Raw genomic sequence first — 19,988 nt, forward strand, 5'->3', positions numbered from 1 at the left:
TGAGATACATCTGAGGTTGTCCGTTTTTGAATACACTATTTCATAAATTTCTTCTTAAATAGTGAAAAACACATTATGTAACAAATGAAATGTAAAAAACACAATCAAGAGGGCGAATACATTATACAGAGTCTATAAATGTGAAAACTGAAAGGCACTTTATTACTTCTATCAGTTTATTTCAGATCAGCAACAGTAGGTAAACACTATCAAAAAACTATGACTGTAAAATTTAAAATACTATTTTAAAAAGTTTCATCACAGCATAACAACAGAGTAAAAGCTGTCCTTCAACAATGAAATGATCCAGTCAACATGTAACAACTAAAATGTTTAAAACATTTTAAGGCCCGGGATAAATGGTCTAAAATTTTATAGAAATGTTATCTAAAATTCCCAGGATTCCATCCACCTGAGGCCGGCCATGGAGGAGGCAGGGTCATGTGCCAGCGGCCCCCTCATGCCATAGGAGAGAGGGTGAAATAGGTAAAAGCTGAAAGGAGATGGACAGAAGAAATATCAGAGTGAGAACAATATTAGATTGGCCTGAATTTGTGACCCAAACAAACAATATTCGTAAAATGCACAATGTTTTCATTAAATAAACGAATATAGCCCACTTTATTCATTTCTAACGAGAGATTTTGTAAAGAGTTTAAAAAAAATAAACAGTCCAAAACAACTAAAGTTAAACATTGTGGAGCCTTACCTATAGATGAACCCTAACAGGAGTATAGATTGACCTCCCCTCAGAAGATAACGGGATACGGATGAACTAAAGAGAAGTTGAAAATTCTGAAGGAAGATGTCCAGAGTAATACCTTGAATAAAGAAGGTCATTAAATATGTTAACTGTAATAATGTTGTGCCAACAAATATGCTAATTAAAGGCAGGGTAGGTAGGATTTATTAAAAATTAAAGATCCAAATTTGTTAAAACTTTCTATATATATCAATACATAATTAAAATGTAAGAACTCTGAAAAAAAGAGTATAAAAATCAAGTGACTCTAGACCGTTTAATCTGTATTAAACACAGCTCATTATTTCGATTCGGGACGAATCAAAGGATTGGCTTAGGCGACTGTCACTCTCTCGCAACCATGGCAACCACCCTTTTGCCACACAGCACCTGCCCACTTGCGCGCGACCGTTTGATTTGAGGAGTGCGAGAGGCACGGAACCTGATCACACCTCCGTCCAGTAGATGGCGGTAATGCACTATGTTTGCAAGCTGCCAATAAAATCTATCGAAGAAGAAGAAGGCACTGAACCTAGGAATACCAAAACAATGGCAGAGAAAGAGCAATCTAAATTTACAGTACCGGCATATGCAGTTAGTGAAGGCAAACCAGGCAAAAAAATGCCCCTTCCCCTCCGCTTGTCTCAGGTAAATAATGCGTCCTCTAGCTCAGCGGTCGGAGTCGCGCGTTCATGTGTTTTGGGGGCGTGGCTTTGGAAGAAGCACAGAAATGAGGGGGTGGAGTGAATGGAAATAATGAGATGTCTTTAAAACAGTCGTGAGAGGTCTACAGACACTCGATTTTGATACTTTCTTTTTCAGAGTGCTTACATTTTAATTATGTATTGATATGTACATAAAGTTTAAACAAATTTGAAAAATAAAATTTTTAGACCATTTCTACCTACCCTGCCTTTAATGATGACCAAAACATTTTAAAGTCCAAAGTAGGTTTTACTCAATTTACATAAGGCTAATTATTAACCTTTAGTCCATATGAAAATATTTTGATAAGCATATCAGCCGATTTCTGCCCTATGGCTATCTGGTTTGCCTTTGTACCTGTGAGCATACTGCTGAACAGCATGGCAGGAAAATAATGGTGGTAGTAGAGTATGCGACCCATGATGTAGAACGGGAGGTAGTGTAACAGCCAGCCCAAAAGCAGCATCCCACCACCCTCCATGAGAGCATGACAGTGCACTGAAAGAAAACATCAGCTGTTTTAGACTTCAGACTGGCTCTTGTACTGCACAATCTGCAGTGCTGCTTACCTTTCCTCATTCCCTCCATCTTCACTCCTCTCTGTACGGCTAAAGAAGCCACGGTCAGCATGACAACAAATAGAGCCAGACTCAGTAGATTCAGCCACCAGATGACCTGAGGATGAAATATGATGTTTTGGCAATGACAGGACAAGAGATCTTAGCAAATAGAGGGCATAAAAAAGGATAGAGACACTTACAGGGTTCCCGAGTAGATAAACACGGTACTCCGTCTCATTTACTCCAGAAAACCTCAAACCCTATTATGAATAATGAATAATGATGAGACAGTACACAGATGTGGATTTTCAAAACAGTTCTGTTCTGGTAACTCAAACGAAAACTATTAAAAATCATTTTTGTTCATAGAAATAAAGCTGAAAAAAACTTTTTTGTGCTGGTAACTAAATAAAATAAAATAAGTTGAAGTACTAAAATTAATAAAACTAAAACTTTAAGTGCCCCTATTAAAGGCTCCTAGTTTTGGGGGTCTCCTCAAATTCTCAAAATATACATTACACATCAGACATCACCACATTTCTGAACATGGTTTGCTTGAAGATTCAGTCTCTCTTAACCCATCCTTCCCGTCCTTTTCAGTCTGTTGTGATTGGTCTACCGCTTACGGATCATGTCGGAAATGAAACTTCCATTTGAATTCCAGCTCCAGAAGCTTCCCCAGCACTTGTATACACAGTGATTATGAACAGTAATGATGCTGTCAGTTTTACCATATCAATTTGAGTCCTCATCCTTTGAAAGTGCATGCAAAGTTGCTCTGGCAGCACAGAAAAGAGTGTATTCTCAATGTCAACACCACGCACGAACCAAACTCTTCCAGGCTTCAGCTACAACAACAGTGTTTGAGGGAGGGTCAAAGTAGATGTTTGTAGGCAGACCAATGAAAACTATAGGCTGGCATTATGCAAATTTGTTACAAACCTACATAGGTTCATGCAGGAAGTAAGACTGGAATTACTGATGACTCATTTCGGCAGTTCAGAATCAGTTCTTTCTTTTGGGAGACATTAACTCCATTTAATTTTATTGTGCACTTTGATCTTTAAAAAAATGTGCAGACCTTAAACAGCTATATAACACACTACATGAAAGGTAATATCCGAAAAAGCACAATTGGGGCACTTAAAATAAAATAAAAAATAAAGCTAAATAGAAATAACAAATTAAAATGTATTAAAACAAACTAAAATTAGAATAAAAACTGAAAATATAAAAAAAATTATTAAATACTATAATAGTATATAAATAACACTAAAATAGCACTGCTATTAAAAAACACTGCTTATTCTTTAATCTGTCTATCAGATTTTACACAACTTACCTGATAGTTGATGGGCCAGTGCCAGGGCTTAGAGTTCACCTCATTGTCTTTGGCTTTCAAACCACTGTTTCCCTAAACAAAAAAACAAAACAAGTTTTATTAAACTTAAACCATATAAATTATTTCACAAATTATTCCCATGTGAAAATCTTACCCTGATCATCACAATATGAGACTCCCAGAGGATCTCCAGGAAAGAGGGTTTGAGCACTAAAAGACTGATGTTGGGCACTGCAGATACACAAAGATGTTGCACAAACAGCTGAGAAAAACCCATCCAGTGGCACATTTCTACCTATTATCATATTTTTAAAATGTAGCTCTATGTACATACATTTAGGGTTGATGTGATCTTCAATGTTCCACTGCGAGTTGGGGGTCTCTTTGACATATGGGCTACATGTGACCTCCACTTGCTCCCATCCCCTGTTGAAAAGTAAAATGCAGTTTAAAAAATGTCTTTCTGTGATAAGTTATGCGTAACTGACCAGAAGTGCATTCGTTTACTAAATAATGATGTAAATCACGGATTAACTACCATAGTATGATGCATCATTGGAAAAACTAATCAACTAGTCATTTCCCTAAACCATAGTAACATGGTCACACCTCTGTCGTTTGAACAACATTGGTTCAACAATATAGGACCGTCGTTAAGACGTGGAGGAGTAAAAAGTTATGCTAATTAATCTAATCTAATGCTAATTAATCTATTCGAGATCTCAGAGATGCTGCTGTAATGAACAAGGCACCTAATGACTACTTCACTGTTTTTGTTCCATGTCCATGTTTGATTCATCACGGACTCCCTCTACATCATACTCTGGAGTTCCCTTGCGCATTTTACACACTCTTCAAAAATGGCGCTGATTGTTGACACGCTAAAATATATAGATTAAAATGTAAAAAATTTGAAAGATATAGAATGTACTGAATATTAGCTTGCTTATTGCACCCAAGAGCATGATCTATAAGTCCACGTCATTTAACAAGAAACTATGCTTCTAACTACCGCTCGAGAACTGTAGTTCCAACTCCACAAGTTTGCGATGGTTTTTGTGAATGTTTGTTGGAACTATAGTTTTGGAAAAAAACGCCAAATTGTTGAACTATGTTGGTAACAACGGAAATTGCAACCATAGTTGGCTAATAATGCTTTATGGAAACGCACCCCTGATCTGAGTTTTCTCTGAACAAACGCTCTCACCACTTGGGTAGGGTCTTTCCAGAGGAGCAAAGCACGCAACCCGTGGAGCGATGGAGAAAGCGCACTTTACTACGCAGCACCTTCACCGGATCTCCCTTCCTCCCTCCACACACCTCCACCTGCCACAAGTCATTCATGTCTCCGCTTCCATTCTGAAACAAAAAGCGATTCCGTTTCATGATGCTACTGTCAACTTGTAAAAATGATCAATGTTCATAAGAGGTTCAAAGTTGCACTGAAGTTTGCTGTTAGTATGAGATCATCATTTTGCTGGCATTCAGATGACTGCACATGATAAATAAAAATATGTAAATCTACAACTTTAACTAAAACAAACTGAATCTATTACACTGATAAAACAAAAAACCACCAGGTTTCAACTGACAGGTTTCTAAAAGGTTTAGTTTCTATACGGTGTTCCAGGGATGACGTATTTTTGTCGTCCAAAACCTGTAAACGAGTTAGCCTTTTTTCACTTCACTTTTCATTGTCATGAAGTAATTAGAGTGGTGTAGGTATGACGTAAATTTGTAGGCCAAAACATGGAAGCGAGTTTGCATTTTAGCACTTCCGGTTTTGGGTTTTATTAATTGTTTTTTGGTGAAAAGCCTGAAATAAGGTCTGTGGTTAAGACCAGGGGCTGGTTTCACAAAGATAGACTTTGACTATGGCTTAGATATAGTAGATAGTCAGACTTCAGATAGACATCTAAATCAGACCGTTGCACAAAGCACTTAAGACTCTGACTATCTTAAGTAGGACTACACTGCAGTGCATTCTGGGTAAAATAAGACACTTTTCAAAACAAAAAAACATGGCGGATCGAGTAAGCGCATTCAACCGCTCAGTGCAGTTTACCCCAGCGGAAAATATGTGTTTGTTGGAGGAGTATAACAGTTACAAGGACATTTTACTTGGGAAATTTAGTGGAGGATGTAGTAAATAATGTTTAAATTATGAGCCATTTTCCCTTTTCTTTTGGCTGTTTGTAATGGAACTGATTGTTACTGCTGGTTGCCAAGGTAAAATAGAGTCTTAGACCTAAGTTAGCCTGGGGGTAAGGTGTCAAATATTTTGGGTCTAAATTAAGTCAGTCTTTATTTTTGTGAAACAGTCTAACTTGCATTAGACTAGTCTATGAGCAAATTTTAGACTTGTGTAACACTATAGACCGGTCTAAAATAGCTTTGTGAAACCGGCCCCAGCTCAAGATATTTTCACGTTTTATTTGACCCTTTTATTGTTTTTTGTAAAGCTTTTACTTGTCTTAAACAAGGTGGTTGCTAACAAGAGGCTAAATGGGACTACAGGAGGGACATCAAACGTCATCACGCTGAATAGGTAAACTCATTTAATCCTAGTCCGCTTTCACAGCCTCATTGCGTTTTTAATCACGCTCTTGCAAACTCTTCTATCTCAAACTTTAAGGGAAAGTGTTTTTTTTTAAAAGACTGAAAGTTGTCGGAAGCTTAGTGATGGCCTACAAAAATACATCATCACTGCAGCACTCTATAGACCTTATGCGCCAGAGAAACGAGGTCGCCGCCATCTTTAGAATATTGTCTCTTAACTTCCGTTTTGCAGTCGCTCTGTATATTTCTATGGCATTGCTGTCCAGGAGTAATTCGATTTTGAAGTGGATTTACTTAATGTAAAGTTAACGAAAGTTATCATGAGGACTGTAATGTTTAAAGCAGATGACTAAACAAATGTCAGTCAACCGGGAAGATTTTAAAACGAGCCGTTCATTAATAAACACGCAAAATTGCTGTGAAAATACAGACCGGAAGTCAAAAGACAATGAGCGCAGCGCTGAAAAGGGGCGGGGCTACATAAGGTCTATAGCAATGCCGAAACCTGTAAGTTAGTACATGAACTGTAACTTCTACTGAAAAAAGTATAGTACTACTCACAATGCCGTATCCTGTGACCTGCAGGTGTTTTTTGGTCAGTGGAGCTTCATGGAAATGACTGTGAAGATTCCTTGTAGTTCTGAGGAGAATCAGGTGTGCACTGTTACTATTATTATCACTTTTACTTTCGGAAAAAAAAAAAATTTGATGCTTACTCTTTGTGTTCCAGTCTAATGATGTCACCATTTCGGACCAGCTCTGATGACCCTGTGAGATCTTAGCAGAGAACAGGAGTTATTGACTCTTGTGCAGTGTCGATATAGGATAATAAAGTAGTGCAAACATGTAAAAGAACTCACTGTCAGAGTTGTCAGGTCTCTTGACCAGCCACAGGTTGTTATAATCTTTGTGCAAATAGGCTGTAACCTATATGGGTGAAGATGAAAAATAGATTCAGGAGGAAAATTATTTATTGTTACACACCACATACAGTTCTAAATACAAGCCAGACACTGTACCAAAAATATACATTTAGATACTGAACACACTACTGTTAAAAATGTTTGGGCCAGTAAGATTTTTTGAAATGTTTTAAAGAAGTCTTTTATGCTCACAAAGGCTGCATTAAAAAACGGTAATATTCTAATATAATAAATGTTTTCTCTTATAATCTATTTCAAAATGTATTTTTTCTTGTGATGGTAAAGCTTAATTTTCAAGCCGTCATTTCTCCAGTCTTTAGTGCCACATGATCCTTCAGAAATCAGAATAATATAATAATTTGGGGCTCAAGAAACATTTCTTATAATTATCATCACAGATGAAAACAGTTGTGCTGCTTAATATATTTGAGAAAACCATGATACAATTTGCAGGATTATTTAATAGAAAGTTCGGTAACACTTTAGTTTAGGGTCCAATTCGCACTAATATTCGCACTAGTATTATTAACATGCATATTAGTAGGATACTGGCTGTTTATTAGTGCTTATAAATCACATATTAAGACCTTATTTTGCATGACCATATTCTACATTCCTTAATCCTACCCAATACCAAACCTTAACAACTACCTTTGTAACTATTAATAAGCAGTAATTAGGAGTTTATTGAGGCAAAAGTCAAGTTTATAGTAAGTAAATAGTGAGAATTAGACCCTAATCTAAAGTGTGACCAAAGGTTCAAAAGAACAGCATTTATTTGAAATAGAAATCTTGTTACATTATAAATGTCTATGCCACTTTTGATCACCACTAATGTTCCATACAATATTATTTTTTCTTATTTTTTTTATTTTTATTTTTCTGATCTGTAATTAGAAATTATAAACCAAAATAAGAAACAGGTCAGATGTTCATCTTGAAATCTTCCAGATAATGTTGTTACTGTTGTCTTCCTGTTTGGGTTTGGTAAGCGAAGCTGACCTGCTGTTGATGAGCTCCAACCCCCTCTGGGTAAAGGTGCCAGTGAGAGTGCAGATATCCTCCCGCAATTCGCAAATTCTTCACTGTTATGACAGAGCCATATGCCAGATCTGTGCGGAGGGATGAGTAAAAGCCCAAGTATTATAAGAGAAACACAAGCAGTAAAAATGTCAAATATCGAGTATTAAGTTGTGCTTACACTCCGGCATGGAGGCGTTGTGTAGATTGTTTCCAATCAAGCGAGACTGGAAAGCAGAGCTGAAGAAACCGTCCCCAGGACCACTGTGTATGAAAAAGAAGGCTGTTAAAATTATATTTTATTCATGTATTAATTAGCAACTCCTTTTAGAATAGAACAGAACATCAATATTAGCTAAAACATACCTTCTGTTTAAGACAATGAAGTGGACGGCAAATATTGTAGTGTACAGGAACAACGGGAGCATTATCAACCCGAAAACTCGAGCAAGTAAGTGCTTCCCAAAATCCACCTTGAGAAAAACAAGAAACTACTTTCAGCGTACACTACCATAAAAAAGTGAGATTTATAAAAAAAGAAAGAAATTAATACTTTTATAAAACGCATTACATTGAAAGTGATAGTAAAGACTAAATAAAAGCTGTTCTTTTGAACTTTCCATCCTGGAAACGTATCACGGTTTACAAGGATATATTAAGCAGCACAACTGTTTTCAACATTGATAATAATAATAAATTATTCTGGAGCAGAAAATCAACATATTAGAATGATTTCTGAAAGGTCATGTGACAATGAAGACTGGAGTAACGATGCTGCAAATACAGCTTTGCCAATCACAGGAATAAATTACATTTTAAAATGCATTCAAATAGAACATTTCTAATTGCCATAATATTTCACAATATTACAATCATTTTGATTAAATAAATGGAGACTTGGTAAGAATAAGAGACTTCTTTCAAAGTCATTCAAAAAAAATCTTTCCGACCCCAAACTTTTCAACAGTAGTGAATATCTTTGATACAGGTTCTCATTTATACCAGAGACAAGCTGAGGTCCCCAAGTAGCCTCCACAGATCAAATGCTGTGTTGATTCCCACCAAGAAGATGACAAATAGCCCCACAAACTTCACTCCCAGAGAACCAGAGAGGCAGACCCCCGTCAGAAGCAGCCAGAGCCACCAGGAGAAGCTGAAAGACCTGAAGACAAAAAAGACCATTTGCATTCCTGATACATTACATTAGGTATACAAACTCAAACAATAAAGCTACATAGAGAGATTAATCTCCTCCTCTACCTGAGTCTCTGTGTGTTGAATCTGACCATGCACAGAACAGAGCCCATGATGAAAAACATTAGAATGGGATCCAGGAGAATGTACTGAGACAGGGTGATGCAGCCAGTGTCTGTTGTGAAATAGACCAGTTGATTTAGATTCTGATTATCGTCGTTGAATACAGCTCACCTCTGTGTTGATGATCACTACCACACTCACCAAAAATAAGAAGAGAGGCTGCGATTAGCGCTGCTGGTGGAGAATGCGACAGCTCCAGGACAATAAGAAAGGCAAAAGGAGGAAGACAGGAACCGAGAGCTGCACAGAACTACACACAAAGGAATTTAAAAAAAGGATTAGAGCTTACACTCAAAGAATGACTGAATTTTGCATGGTTAAATTAAAAAGATAAATTAGATCTGGATTTAGTGATTAATACATTTAAATAGGCTACACTACAATACTGACAATATTTTTTACTTTCTTATATAAATAATTAACTTAAATTCTCTCTCTCTATATACATACACAAAAATGTAGTGCTTGAAATATATATAGTTAGTAACTTAGTATTGCTATATAAATAATTCAAGTACTTCAAGTACTTTGTACAATGTACTTGAAGTACTTGAATTTCACTTTTTGAAATTTAAGTCCTGGAAAACCCTTGAAAACAGCCATATATATATTTCAAGCACTACTTGTTTGGTTTTCAAGGACTAGTAGTAGTGCTTGAAATAAATAAATATATATATATATTTTTTTATATATATATAATATTAATACAAAAAAGTAGTGCTTGAAATATAAATAAATAAATAAATAAATAAATAAATATATATATATATTTATATTTCAAGCACTACTTTTGGGGTTTTCAAGGACTACAATCGGAGATCGCACTTAAACAAAATCTTTAGGATTTTTTAAAACTCAAAATTACAGATATAAGGTATCAAAAATACAACTTACAACGCATTTAATAATATATATTAAATACAAAGTTTATGATGGCTATTATTGTTCAATAAATAATATTTAATATTATAATGTTGGCGTACTTCGTATCGAGAAAAAAGTCTGATGGGGGTTTATCAGACAGGCTGCAGTGGTAATTTTGTGTGAAAAGATTGTATTTGTGTTCTTTTTGAAAAAAATTGATTTCATATAATGTATTTAAATAAGTCAAGCACTTTTTCAAGGGTTTTCCAGGACTTAAATTTCAAAAGGTGAAATTCAAGTACTTCAAGTACCTTACGAACCCTGTATATATATGTACAGGGTTTGTACAAGGTACTTTAAGTACTTGAATTATTTATATAGCAATACTAAGTTACTAACTATATATATAAATTTATATAGCCTATATTACTAACTGTTTTCTTATATAAATAACTTAAGTTTACCTCTGTCCTAGAATTCTGCATGAAACTAATTGGGAGACAATTAAAGGTTTACCGCTCTCATCCCCCAGTAGTTGTGGTGCTCATATTTGTCCCCTGGTTTTATGAAGGGAAAGGTGCCATCATAGCCTGTCAGGTATCCAGCAAGGCCAATCAGCATCTGAGTCAGGAGTGTAGATTAATTCACAAACTACAAACTACACAAAAACTGACTAAATACCGTAAATTGAGATTATAGTGGAGAAACAGGGGTCTAGATGGAATGAAATCTATACCTTTCCAAGGGGTGGATGGACATCAAAGAAGAAGGTGCGATTAATGTAATAACTTCCCATTTTCCCGAAATGAGTCTCATCCCAACTGCAATAATGGATCATAATATTTATTGATTGTGTAGTGATATAAGGTTATTATTATCACAATTCTACAGATCTAATGCTTACCATACATGTGGAGGCTCAGTGATCTTGTAAAAGCGTGTACATACAGAGAGCACAAGCACCAAGACCAAAGTATAAAGTGGAACATGATCATCATCTCTGCAGGGAGACCTGAAGTGTCCTCTTCGCTTGGGGCTCCTTGTCCCGTTTGAAGGTTGGGAAAGGCATTCAGCACCCTCGTTTACCCTACATGTTTGTCGATGTCTTACAGCTGATATGTCTTGTCTTTGTGAGTAAAGCTCCTTCGATCTGCCGTCCATTAGCAGGTTTTTTGATGAAGACAATGAGTCATTATTAGAGTGGCAAAAACACTATAAAGACAGTGCCTTCAGGCGCAGAGTTTATGAACATTGAATCCAAACAGGATTTAAGATCTTGCAGCCTGGTCGTGTTGACATGTTGCTGAATGAGACATTCTTTTGCTCATTATTGCAACGGACCTATTGCCTTCCAGCTCATTTTTCGTGGGCTGTTCCAGATGGGGAAGTATCGGGAATGTCTGCACTTCACTGTCACCTGCTGGACAGGAGAGGCTCATGCGGCCAGTATGAATCTAAAATGTGGAGGAAAATGACACGTTGAGAAAAATTTTTTAGGGTCTAATATAATAACCGGCGTTTTCTGCTGTCTGATGATTCAATTTAAACAACATTGTTGCTCCTTTATTGTACAATAGGAATTATAATGACTTTTTCCATGCAGATACGCGGCCTATTACTCAGAATATTCCAAACAAATGTCAAGGTTGATTTATTTTAGTCTGATTTTTTAGTGTATGAGCACAATAAGTAAAGATTGAGAGGGTCTAAAAAAATATTGCAAAAAAAATGGCTATTTTCAATTTAATATGGAATTTAATAAACAATGCTATGGAATAATTAGCAGGTGGCTTTTTTTAAATCAGTCTTCTGAGGATTATATGGTATTAATTTATGTGTATATATGAGTAAAATTAGGGTGTTATCCTCTGCAAACAGATTAATTTAAATATTTTAAATAAATTATTTTAAACTATATAATTTGATGTATACTACTACTATTTTAAAGATAATAATAACTGGCACAGACAAGATAGGATACTATAGTTAAAAATGTTTTAGTAGTTACGGCCCAGAATTATAGGCAAATAGGTGATTAACATACTCACAGAATCCCAGCACTAATTAAGAAAAAATAAACGCAGACACATATGCCTAGCACTTTAATCAGGAGTGGAAATATAAATGTGCATTAAACATCTTTTGTACTTCTGAAGTCCATATAGGACCATGTCCTTCAACCACCCATACTTCCGACCACTGCTGTGAAGATTCTACAAACAAGAGAAAAAGTCATTCTTAAAACTCCATTAGATGAGTGTATGGTCCGTTTGTATCCAGCTTCAGTACTTGTCGGTTTCCATACGTTCCATGTTTGACCTCTGTAACAGTGTCACTACTCTTGCAGGCTGAGAGTTCACTTTGACAGTGAGACACAAAGCTGTCATAGAGCCTCAAGCCTTCATCTTTCCCAATGTTGCCATGGTACTGCATCCCTTTCCCTTTTGGTTTTCCTCCAAGTGTGGCTTGTGGTACTATGAGAACACTGCCAGGTAGTGCAAGGACTGAGGTGTACTTTCCAGATTCGGTCTCACAAAGCTTCATGTTCAGCAGAGTGTTCACTGAGAGGGGAAAACAGCTGTAAATTAAGCTCTTATTGAATTGCCTAGCCCATGTATTGTATTATATTTCAGAATTCATGCATACAGTATGTTTTATTCCAAATGTGAAGAGCAATTGCATACCCATTTTGGGGATTATATCTTCAGTTGCACCTTTGAAAAAGCAGATGTAGATAACCATTCCCCTGTTAATCTGAATAATCAGAAATACACTAGACGGGTCATCATTTTGGACAAAAACTAAGAATTAATTAAGATGAATTGTGTAATTATTTTTCTGCTACCTCAGCCCATTCAGCTTCACTCTCAGCATCTGGAGGTTTGACCTGCAGTCGTGCATGCAGACACTGCTGGAGAATCACTCGCGCTTTCATGTCGTTATCTGTTCTCTCGGACATTGCTACGAAATCTTCGATTGCGATGAATGTGATCGATTTACTTCCGAGATAATATAAATAATATATGTTTTGTTGCGTGAACTTCACAGTTTCATTTGTAATGGAAATGAACTCTGCAACTTCAGGGGGTTCCGTACTTCCGTTTCCGCGTGTGAATCCAGATTCCAAACATTATACGTCATCAACAGGAGACAGTGCGGCGCTACTTCACGACAGCTCATGCCATATATTGTGAAAAACTGCACTGTATTTGCAATCTTTAATGCTTTTAAATAAAGAAATTGGTGCTCCAGCGTAACCGAGTGCTTTAAACTGACACCACAGCGGTGGTAGTCTTTGTTTTGCTCGTGACATAGTCTGTGATCTTTATAAACCGGATAAGATGGTTAAATTACACGACAGCTACAAAAAGCTATTGCAAATATATAAATTTTCCTCAAATATTATAGGCACACCGCTATTGCCTAGCAGATTTGTTCCATCACATCAAAATAGACATGAAATTCGTTTCAAGGTAAGAAAATGTGAATTACAAAGAAAAAGTGATTACATTGCCATTAGTATAATGCCATTATTATTATGCTTGCTTTGGTTTTGTCTCGTATGTTATATGATCAGTGTCTGTCTGCCTGTTCATGTTGTTGTATCTAGATATCTGTCAACATTATGTAAAGTGTCCTTGGGTTCTTGAAAACTGATATGTAAATAAAATGTATTAAATTATTAATGTTGTAGCATGTATTTTTCATAAAGATGCATAGACCCAACTACATTAAATTATAGACTGTAATAGTGGTGCATATGCTCAAACTTTATTGTGTTAGACTTCAGGTGCTGGTGAACGAAGTCTACAGGAGAGACAGAGGCAGCACATGGCACGAGGTTTGCCAAAACAGAAGCCCATAGCTGGAGTGAAGGAGGTCATTGTTGTTGCATCAGGGAAAGGAGGGGTGGGAAAGTCCACAACAGCAGGTCTTTTGTCTTTTGCCTTCTTTGACCTTTGTTTGTTTCATTCCACAAAAATATGCCTTTGGTCAACTGCCAATATTTCTCTGAAACACTAATTTAGTTGAATGTCTTCACAGTGAATCTTGCTCTTGGACTTATGGCTAATGATCAGGTAACATACAGAATCCAGATAACCCAATCTTAGCCACTGTGTTAAATCGACACAATTATTGCAGCTGATTTGCCTTCAATAAAATCTTCTTTTATACCGCTTTTGCATGTAGAGTAAATCGGTGGGTCTTCTAGATGCTGATGTCTATGGCCCTTCAGTTCCCAAGTTAATGAACCTAAAAGGAAACCCTGAATTAACAGACAGTGAGTGTTGTGGCCACATTTGCTTTGTAAACAAAAATAATTAAAATAATACAAATGAAAATGGTCAGTCATGTCTGATCCATTTTTCCTCTTTATTTTCAGATAACTTGATGAGACCACTTGTAAATTTTGGAATTTCTTGGTAAGTACATTTCTGAATAATAGCTGTAGTGCAACAATATTATTTTATATAGACAACCATTTAAATCGTCTGGGGTCGGTATGATTTAAAAAAATATATATTATATTTTATTTGATCAAAATACAGTAGAACAGTAATATTGTGAATTATTAATATTATAATCACAAATTTAAAGTAATTGCTTTTAAAAAATTATTTTAATATATTTTAAATACAATTATTATTCCTGTAATTGCAAGGCTGAATTTTCAGCATCATTACTCCAGTCTTCAGTGTCACATGATCCTTCAGAAATAATGCTAATATGCTGATTTATGTTCAAGAAACATTTATTATTATCATCACCGTTGGAAACAGCTTAACATTTCTGTGGAAACCGTGATACTTTTTTCAGGATTCTTTGATGAATGGAAAGTTCAAAAGATCAGCATTTATTTGAAATAGTGTGACATTATAATCTCTTTCTAACAATATATCTTTACTGTCACTTTTGATCAATTGAATGCGTCTGAATAAAAGTCACCTACTGAATAACTGTCACTTTTGATAATCCGTGCTGAATAAAATCATACAATTATTTTGAAAACAAACAAAAAATCTTACTGACCCCAAACTTTTCAAAGTTATTGTTTTTGTTTTTGTTTCTCTCCAATTTTATTTTCATTTTTTTTTAAGTCTTAAAGTTTGCTTCCCCTACAGCATGTCAATGGGTTTTCTGGTTGAAGAGGTTGCACCTATTGTGTGGAGGGGTCTGATGGTGATGTCAGCTATTGAGAAACTCGTTAGACAGGTGTGTAATTTAGATTTAGAAATTGCTGTTGATTATGGGATCTATCAAATATATAATTTTTCTCTATGGTCCTCATCCAGCACAAAAAGATGCGATTTCTTCAAGTGATTTCAATTTCCATTCATTAGCATATCTTAAATGAATGTGCATGAATTGTTGTTTCCATGCAAAATTGTGTCCAATTTACTCAAAATTGCTGTTTCTTTCACTACTATAATGACTTTTCCCTTGCAGGTAGACTGGGGGAATCTGGATTACCTTGTGATTGATATGCCACCTGGAACCGGAGACGTCCAACTGTCTATTACTCAGAACATTCCTATAGCAGGTAAAAAAAAACAATGTAATGGCTGATTTATACTCTGAAAGAAGATTTTTACCTAATGTCAGTCACAACAAAGCACCATGGATTTTCAGATTCAGATTCTCATTTAAGGTTTGATTGTCATTTCTTCTATCAGGTGGGAGACAATTGGATGCATTAACATTCTCTAGTATTCAGAGCATTCATTATGAAATCAGTTTTTACCACTCTATATCACAATCTAAGTAATAATTGACAGGTTTATTCATTAAATGACAAGTCTTTCTGTATACTTTCTGTGGACTTTTGTCGGTTTTACCTCTTAGGCGCTGTGATAGTGTCCACTCCTCAAGACATTGCCTTGCTAGATGCACGAAGAGGTGCTGAGATGTTCCGAAAGGTTAACGTTCCGGTAAAGCATTTTCTTTTGTATTTGAAGGTTCTACCTTGTCATTTAATTACATTGAAGCAATTTAATTTATTGGTATCAATATTTATTTATTGCTTTATAAATATAATTCAAGTATGTGAATTGCTTTTTCAGGTACTGGGTTTGGTTCAAAACATGAGTGTTTTTCAGTGTCCCAAATGCAATCATCAAACACACATTTTCGGCTCAGATGGGGCTAAAGAGCTGGCTCATACCCTCGGTGTTGAGATGCTTGGTAAGATCATTCATCAAAATATATTACTTTATGATTGATTGTTTAGCATTTAAGCACATTTATCAAAACCGTGACATTTACGAAATATAATACAAAATATGAAGTAAAATTGTTTGTAACTAGATTTGATTCAAGTGGATTAGCCACTCTCTGAGGACACACGGTTTCTCTGTTCTCACTGCAGGAGACATTCCTCTTCATCTTAACATTAGAGAGACATCAGACAAAGGACAGCCTGTGGTTGTGTCGTCCCCAAATAGCCCAGAAGTAAGTGGATCATAATGGACTCCTGTCTTGCTTTTCATTGTTTTCTATTATGGTAGCTACTGTAAGCCTTTCAGGATCTTTGGGTGGAAAAATTTGCTACAACACCGCATTGGTAGCATATATTGATAAATTACTAAATTTTACATTTTAAATGTAAATGTTTAAACCATTTCAGTAGCGTGTGTTTATTATAAAAATTGCAATTTACAAATTTGTACAATTCAGAAACCCTTGTTGTTAGCGACACCGGTGGCCGTTAAGTGAACTCCAGCCAGCAACTAATTGTTCATGCTCTCACTCGTGCACGTTATGTACAAGAAACTGAACTTTACATGATTCAGTGCCCTGATATATGTAAATATATATATGTAAATACGTGCTTTCCTCTCAATAAAAAATTAAACACACAACAAAAATGACAGCAGTGAGAAAACAGCAGTTAAGAACTTCTGATCATAGTGATATGGAGATGCTTGCACAAGCTCTGCAATTCACTGGCATTATGTCGACAGACAACATATGAGGTAAAATTACACAATTATAATGATAGTTTATTATATTTGAGACTATAGACTATATAGATCTGGCTATGTTAGGCTAAAAGTAAAAAAAAATCTCCTTTTTTTTGCACAACACATTGACATTACAGTACAAAATGGCTCTTTCGGTATTATCTGGAACATTGTATAAGCATTAATTTCATGTGACAGAAGAGAAGAGAGGCTCTCGGGAATCACATCATTTTGATTTTCCCGGCAATCCTTCACATAAAAATCAGTCTACAGGCTTTTATAGACGTTTAAAGTGATTTATACATGAAAATTCTTACATATAGTCCAACTAAATATAGGTACATAATGTATAATATAATATTATACTTGAATACTAAATTCTATTTCTCAAACCACTTGTGTTGAGATAAATGGCACAAATGGCAATATAAATATTGTATAATATATATACATAATAAATTATTTACTTAAATTTAAATGCTCTTTGGAACTTTCTAGTTTGTGCCAAAATTTGGTTATTCCTTAACGGTCATGCAAAAAAATTAATCACTGAACTGCTATAATATGCCTTTAAGTATTTTGGTTGTAAAATGTTAAACTAACTAAACCAATTGGCAGATTTCTATCAGAGTTTCAGATTATTACAAGTAACAAATGCTTGTAGAACTGATTTGTAAAAACATTTATAAACTAATTTTATAATATAACTAATACGTTTATAATTAATTCTAATATAGTTATGCATATTTATCTGTTTTGCAGGCCGAAGCTTACAGAAGAGTTGCAGCAGCAGTAGTACGGCGACTGGCGAAGCATCCAAGTTAAATGACTTCCAGATTTAATCTAGTCTCGGTGACCTGAGGAAAATGTCAGTATTGTATCATTGCCTCCTAATCAACTTATTTACCCATTTAAGTTGGTATTACATGCCTATTAGAATGTTATAATTTATGTTATTTATACACAGACATACTGTTAATGTTATTTACAGGCATTAAAATAACTCATATTAATAACATAATTTTGAGTTTGAAAAGTTTGGGAAATCACAGATTTTAAGTTACTTTAAATTCGCTAATATAGTGTCCATTTTAGTGTGCAAATCTAAGATGTTTATATTTTCTGGGAACTGGGATAAAGCGCAAATTTAGTGCTGTTTCAGTCAATGTCAATGATGTCTTTCCAGACTCAACATAAAGATGGTCATTACAGGTCTTAGCCACGTGATGGCACTGCAAATGTATTCATACATCTCATTGTGCTTTGTGTTTGATTTATTGCGAAACAAGCTAAATGAGGTATTTTGGTTTAACTATGACTTTTCCTATTATGATAGTTAACATGATTGGACTCTTACTTAACTCCATTTAATAAAGAAAAATGGTTCCAGTCCAGTAGGAAAGTGGGATGAAGTTTTCACGGGATGAGAAAAACAGGGTCACTTCCTGAATATTTTCAGAGCTCCCTTGACTCAGCTGAAACAGCCGTATTCAGTCCACCCCTGTGTAACAGGCCAGACAGACCAGTCTGTGATTCATCATCGCATTGAAGCTATTCTGCTTTCTTTTAGTCTCAATTGCTTAACTGTTCCCAGAAGACCGACCCCGGGATTTCAGCTGTACAATGACCTCAGCTGAATTTGGACAGTTACACATTTGGTGTTATTTATTTCCTCTTTGTTTTCATGATAAATAAAGCGTTATCTCGATAACGTGCTTTGTCTGATGTCACTGAGTGCAGTGGTGTGACTCACACTGCCCATGAGTGTGTCATTGAGGTGTGTAAAAGGGCTAAATAAACATCCATTCATTTAGAGATGTGGAATTCACCAAAATTATGTTTGGGATTATTGTCCCGGAAAGGGAATTTCACAATGAATTGGAGAAAACTGAAAGAAAGATCCAACCAGCTGATTTATTTGTCAGAGACTCGATGGCATATTCAGATTACTTAACAAGCAACATGATTGAGCATGTTTCAGGTAATTCCCAGTTATGCTGGAAATGGATTTCTAAAATATGTCCCAGTGTCCTTGTGTTATCAGTGACATTATAAAAAGCAGACTTTGCCCCATGTGGTAAATACGGCTTATAGCTCCCAAGGCTATGGGGAAAAAAAATCAATAATTAAATGGGGTAGCTGTGCAGCCCAAGAGGACAGTCTTATTTCTGTGTCATCTTTGATTCATGAGCAGATACTGTTAATAAGATAAGCTGAGGTGCAAACAAGAGATTTAAGGAGAAATCATTTCTTTTTTTTAATGAATTTTGCTCAAGAAAGATCACATGGAATGCATGTTGTTGGTGCCGTGGCTGTAAATTGTTTTATTTACATTATTTAGAGTAAAACTGAACACATTTTTCGGTCAGATCCACGATCAAATGACCATCAACTATCACTGCAACTGACACAATATTTTAACTGTAGTAAGCTCTCTCTGCATCCTCATGTACATGAAGTCTTCATGGCTAAAGTATTGGCTTCATGCCTGTATATTGGCTGAAATTGAGATCTGCACATGTATAATAAAAGACATATGTATAATTGATTAAAATTATGTAAGGTACATGCCTTTTGGGGCCAAGGTTTTCAAGTGGTGCTCACTGCAGCTCCCCCTCTGGATGTCATGGGTTGAGCTTGACCTAGTCCAGCTCCACCTCTGTGGATCTAATGGGTGGAGGGACAGAGTTATGGGTTGGGTTAGGGTGTGGTTGGACCTTCTAGCTCCACCCATTACACCTACATTACATCCAGTATGCTTCATGCTCCACCCATGGCTCTGCAATGAGCAGCCTCAAGGTTTATATAAAACTGAAAAAAATGAACCAACCAGCTGATCCTAGTTCAGACAACTTCCACTATCTGATTTTGGAGACTCTATTGCATATTCAGATTACTTAACAAGCAACATGATTGAGCATGTTTCAGGTAATTCCCAGGTTTGCTGGAAATGGATTTCTAAAACATGTCCTGTAAAACATATATAATGCTGCC

The 19,988-nt window shown here is 35.8% G+C and overlaps 3 protein-coding genes across 3 annotated transcripts; 1 reads left to right on the forward strand and 2 right to left on the reverse strand.

Annotated features, from left to right (window-relative positions):
* Nucleotides 1–158: 158 nt before the first annotated feature.
* pomt2 (protein-O-mannosyltransferase 2) lies at nucleotides 159–11,460 on the reverse strand. The gene is made up of 21 exons (XM_084393988.1): nucleotides 10,937–11,460; nucleotides 10,769–10,853; nucleotides 10,549–10,653; nucleotides 9,310–9,418; nucleotides 9,112–9,220; nucleotides 8,854–9,013; nucleotides 8,218–8,324; nucleotides 8,033–8,115; nucleotides 7,834–7,943; nucleotides 6,769–6,835; nucleotides 6,625–6,685; nucleotides 6,470–6,548; nucleotides 4,557–4,708; nucleotides 3,684–3,775; nucleotides 3,504–3,580; nucleotides 3,350–3,421; nucleotides 2,208–2,267; nucleotides 2,017–2,122; nucleotides 1,805–1,945; nucleotides 710–821; nucleotides 159–493 (listed from the first exon to the last, which is right to left on the reverse strand). The coding sequence occupies exons 1-21, from the start codon at nucleotides 11,191–11,193 to the stop codon at nucleotides 388–390; spliced, it is 2,250 nt and encodes a 749-aa protein (XP_084250114.1). The 5' UTR covers nucleotides 11,194–11,460; the 3' UTR covers nucleotides 159–387.
* Nucleotides 11,461–11,564: 104 nt separating this feature from the next.
* On the reverse strand, nucleotides 11,565–13,013 carry dtd2 (D-aminoacyl-tRNA deacylase 2). Its single transcript, XM_084393990.1, has 3 exons — nucleotides 12,878–13,013; nucleotides 12,717–12,786; nucleotides 11,565–12,593 (listed from the first exon to the last, which is right to left on the reverse strand). The coding sequence occupies exons 1-3, from the start codon at nucleotides 12,989–12,991 to the stop codon at nucleotides 12,271–12,273; spliced, it is 507 nt and encodes a 168-aa protein (XP_084250116.1). The 5' UTR covers nucleotides 12,992–13,013; the 3' UTR covers nucleotides 11,565–12,270.
* Nucleotides 13,014–13,121: 108 nt separating this feature from the next.
* On the forward strand, nucleotides 13,122–18,705 carry nubpl (nucleotide binding protein-like). The gene is made up of 11 exons (XM_084393989.1): nucleotides 13,122–13,505; nucleotides 13,816–13,963; nucleotides 14,077–14,111; nucleotides 14,224–14,314; nucleotides 14,417–14,456; nucleotides 15,156–15,246; nucleotides 15,481–15,574; nucleotides 15,877–15,962; nucleotides 16,095–16,215; nucleotides 16,400–16,482; nucleotides 17,757–18,705. Exons 1-11 carry the CDS (start codon nucleotides 13,374–13,376, stop codon nucleotides 17,817–17,819), a joined length of 984 nt encoding a protein of 327 aa, XP_084250115.1. The 5' UTR covers nucleotides 13,122–13,373; the 3' UTR covers nucleotides 17,820–18,705.
* Nucleotides 18,706–19,988: the final 1,283 nt, after the last annotated feature.

This window comes from Rutilus rutilus (genome assembly GCF_951802725.1).
Source record: "Rutilus rutilus genome assembly, chromosome: 21".
Taxonomy (NCBI): Eukaryota; Metazoa; Chordata; class Actinopteri; order Cypriniformes; family Leuciscidae; genus Rutilus; species Rutilus rutilus.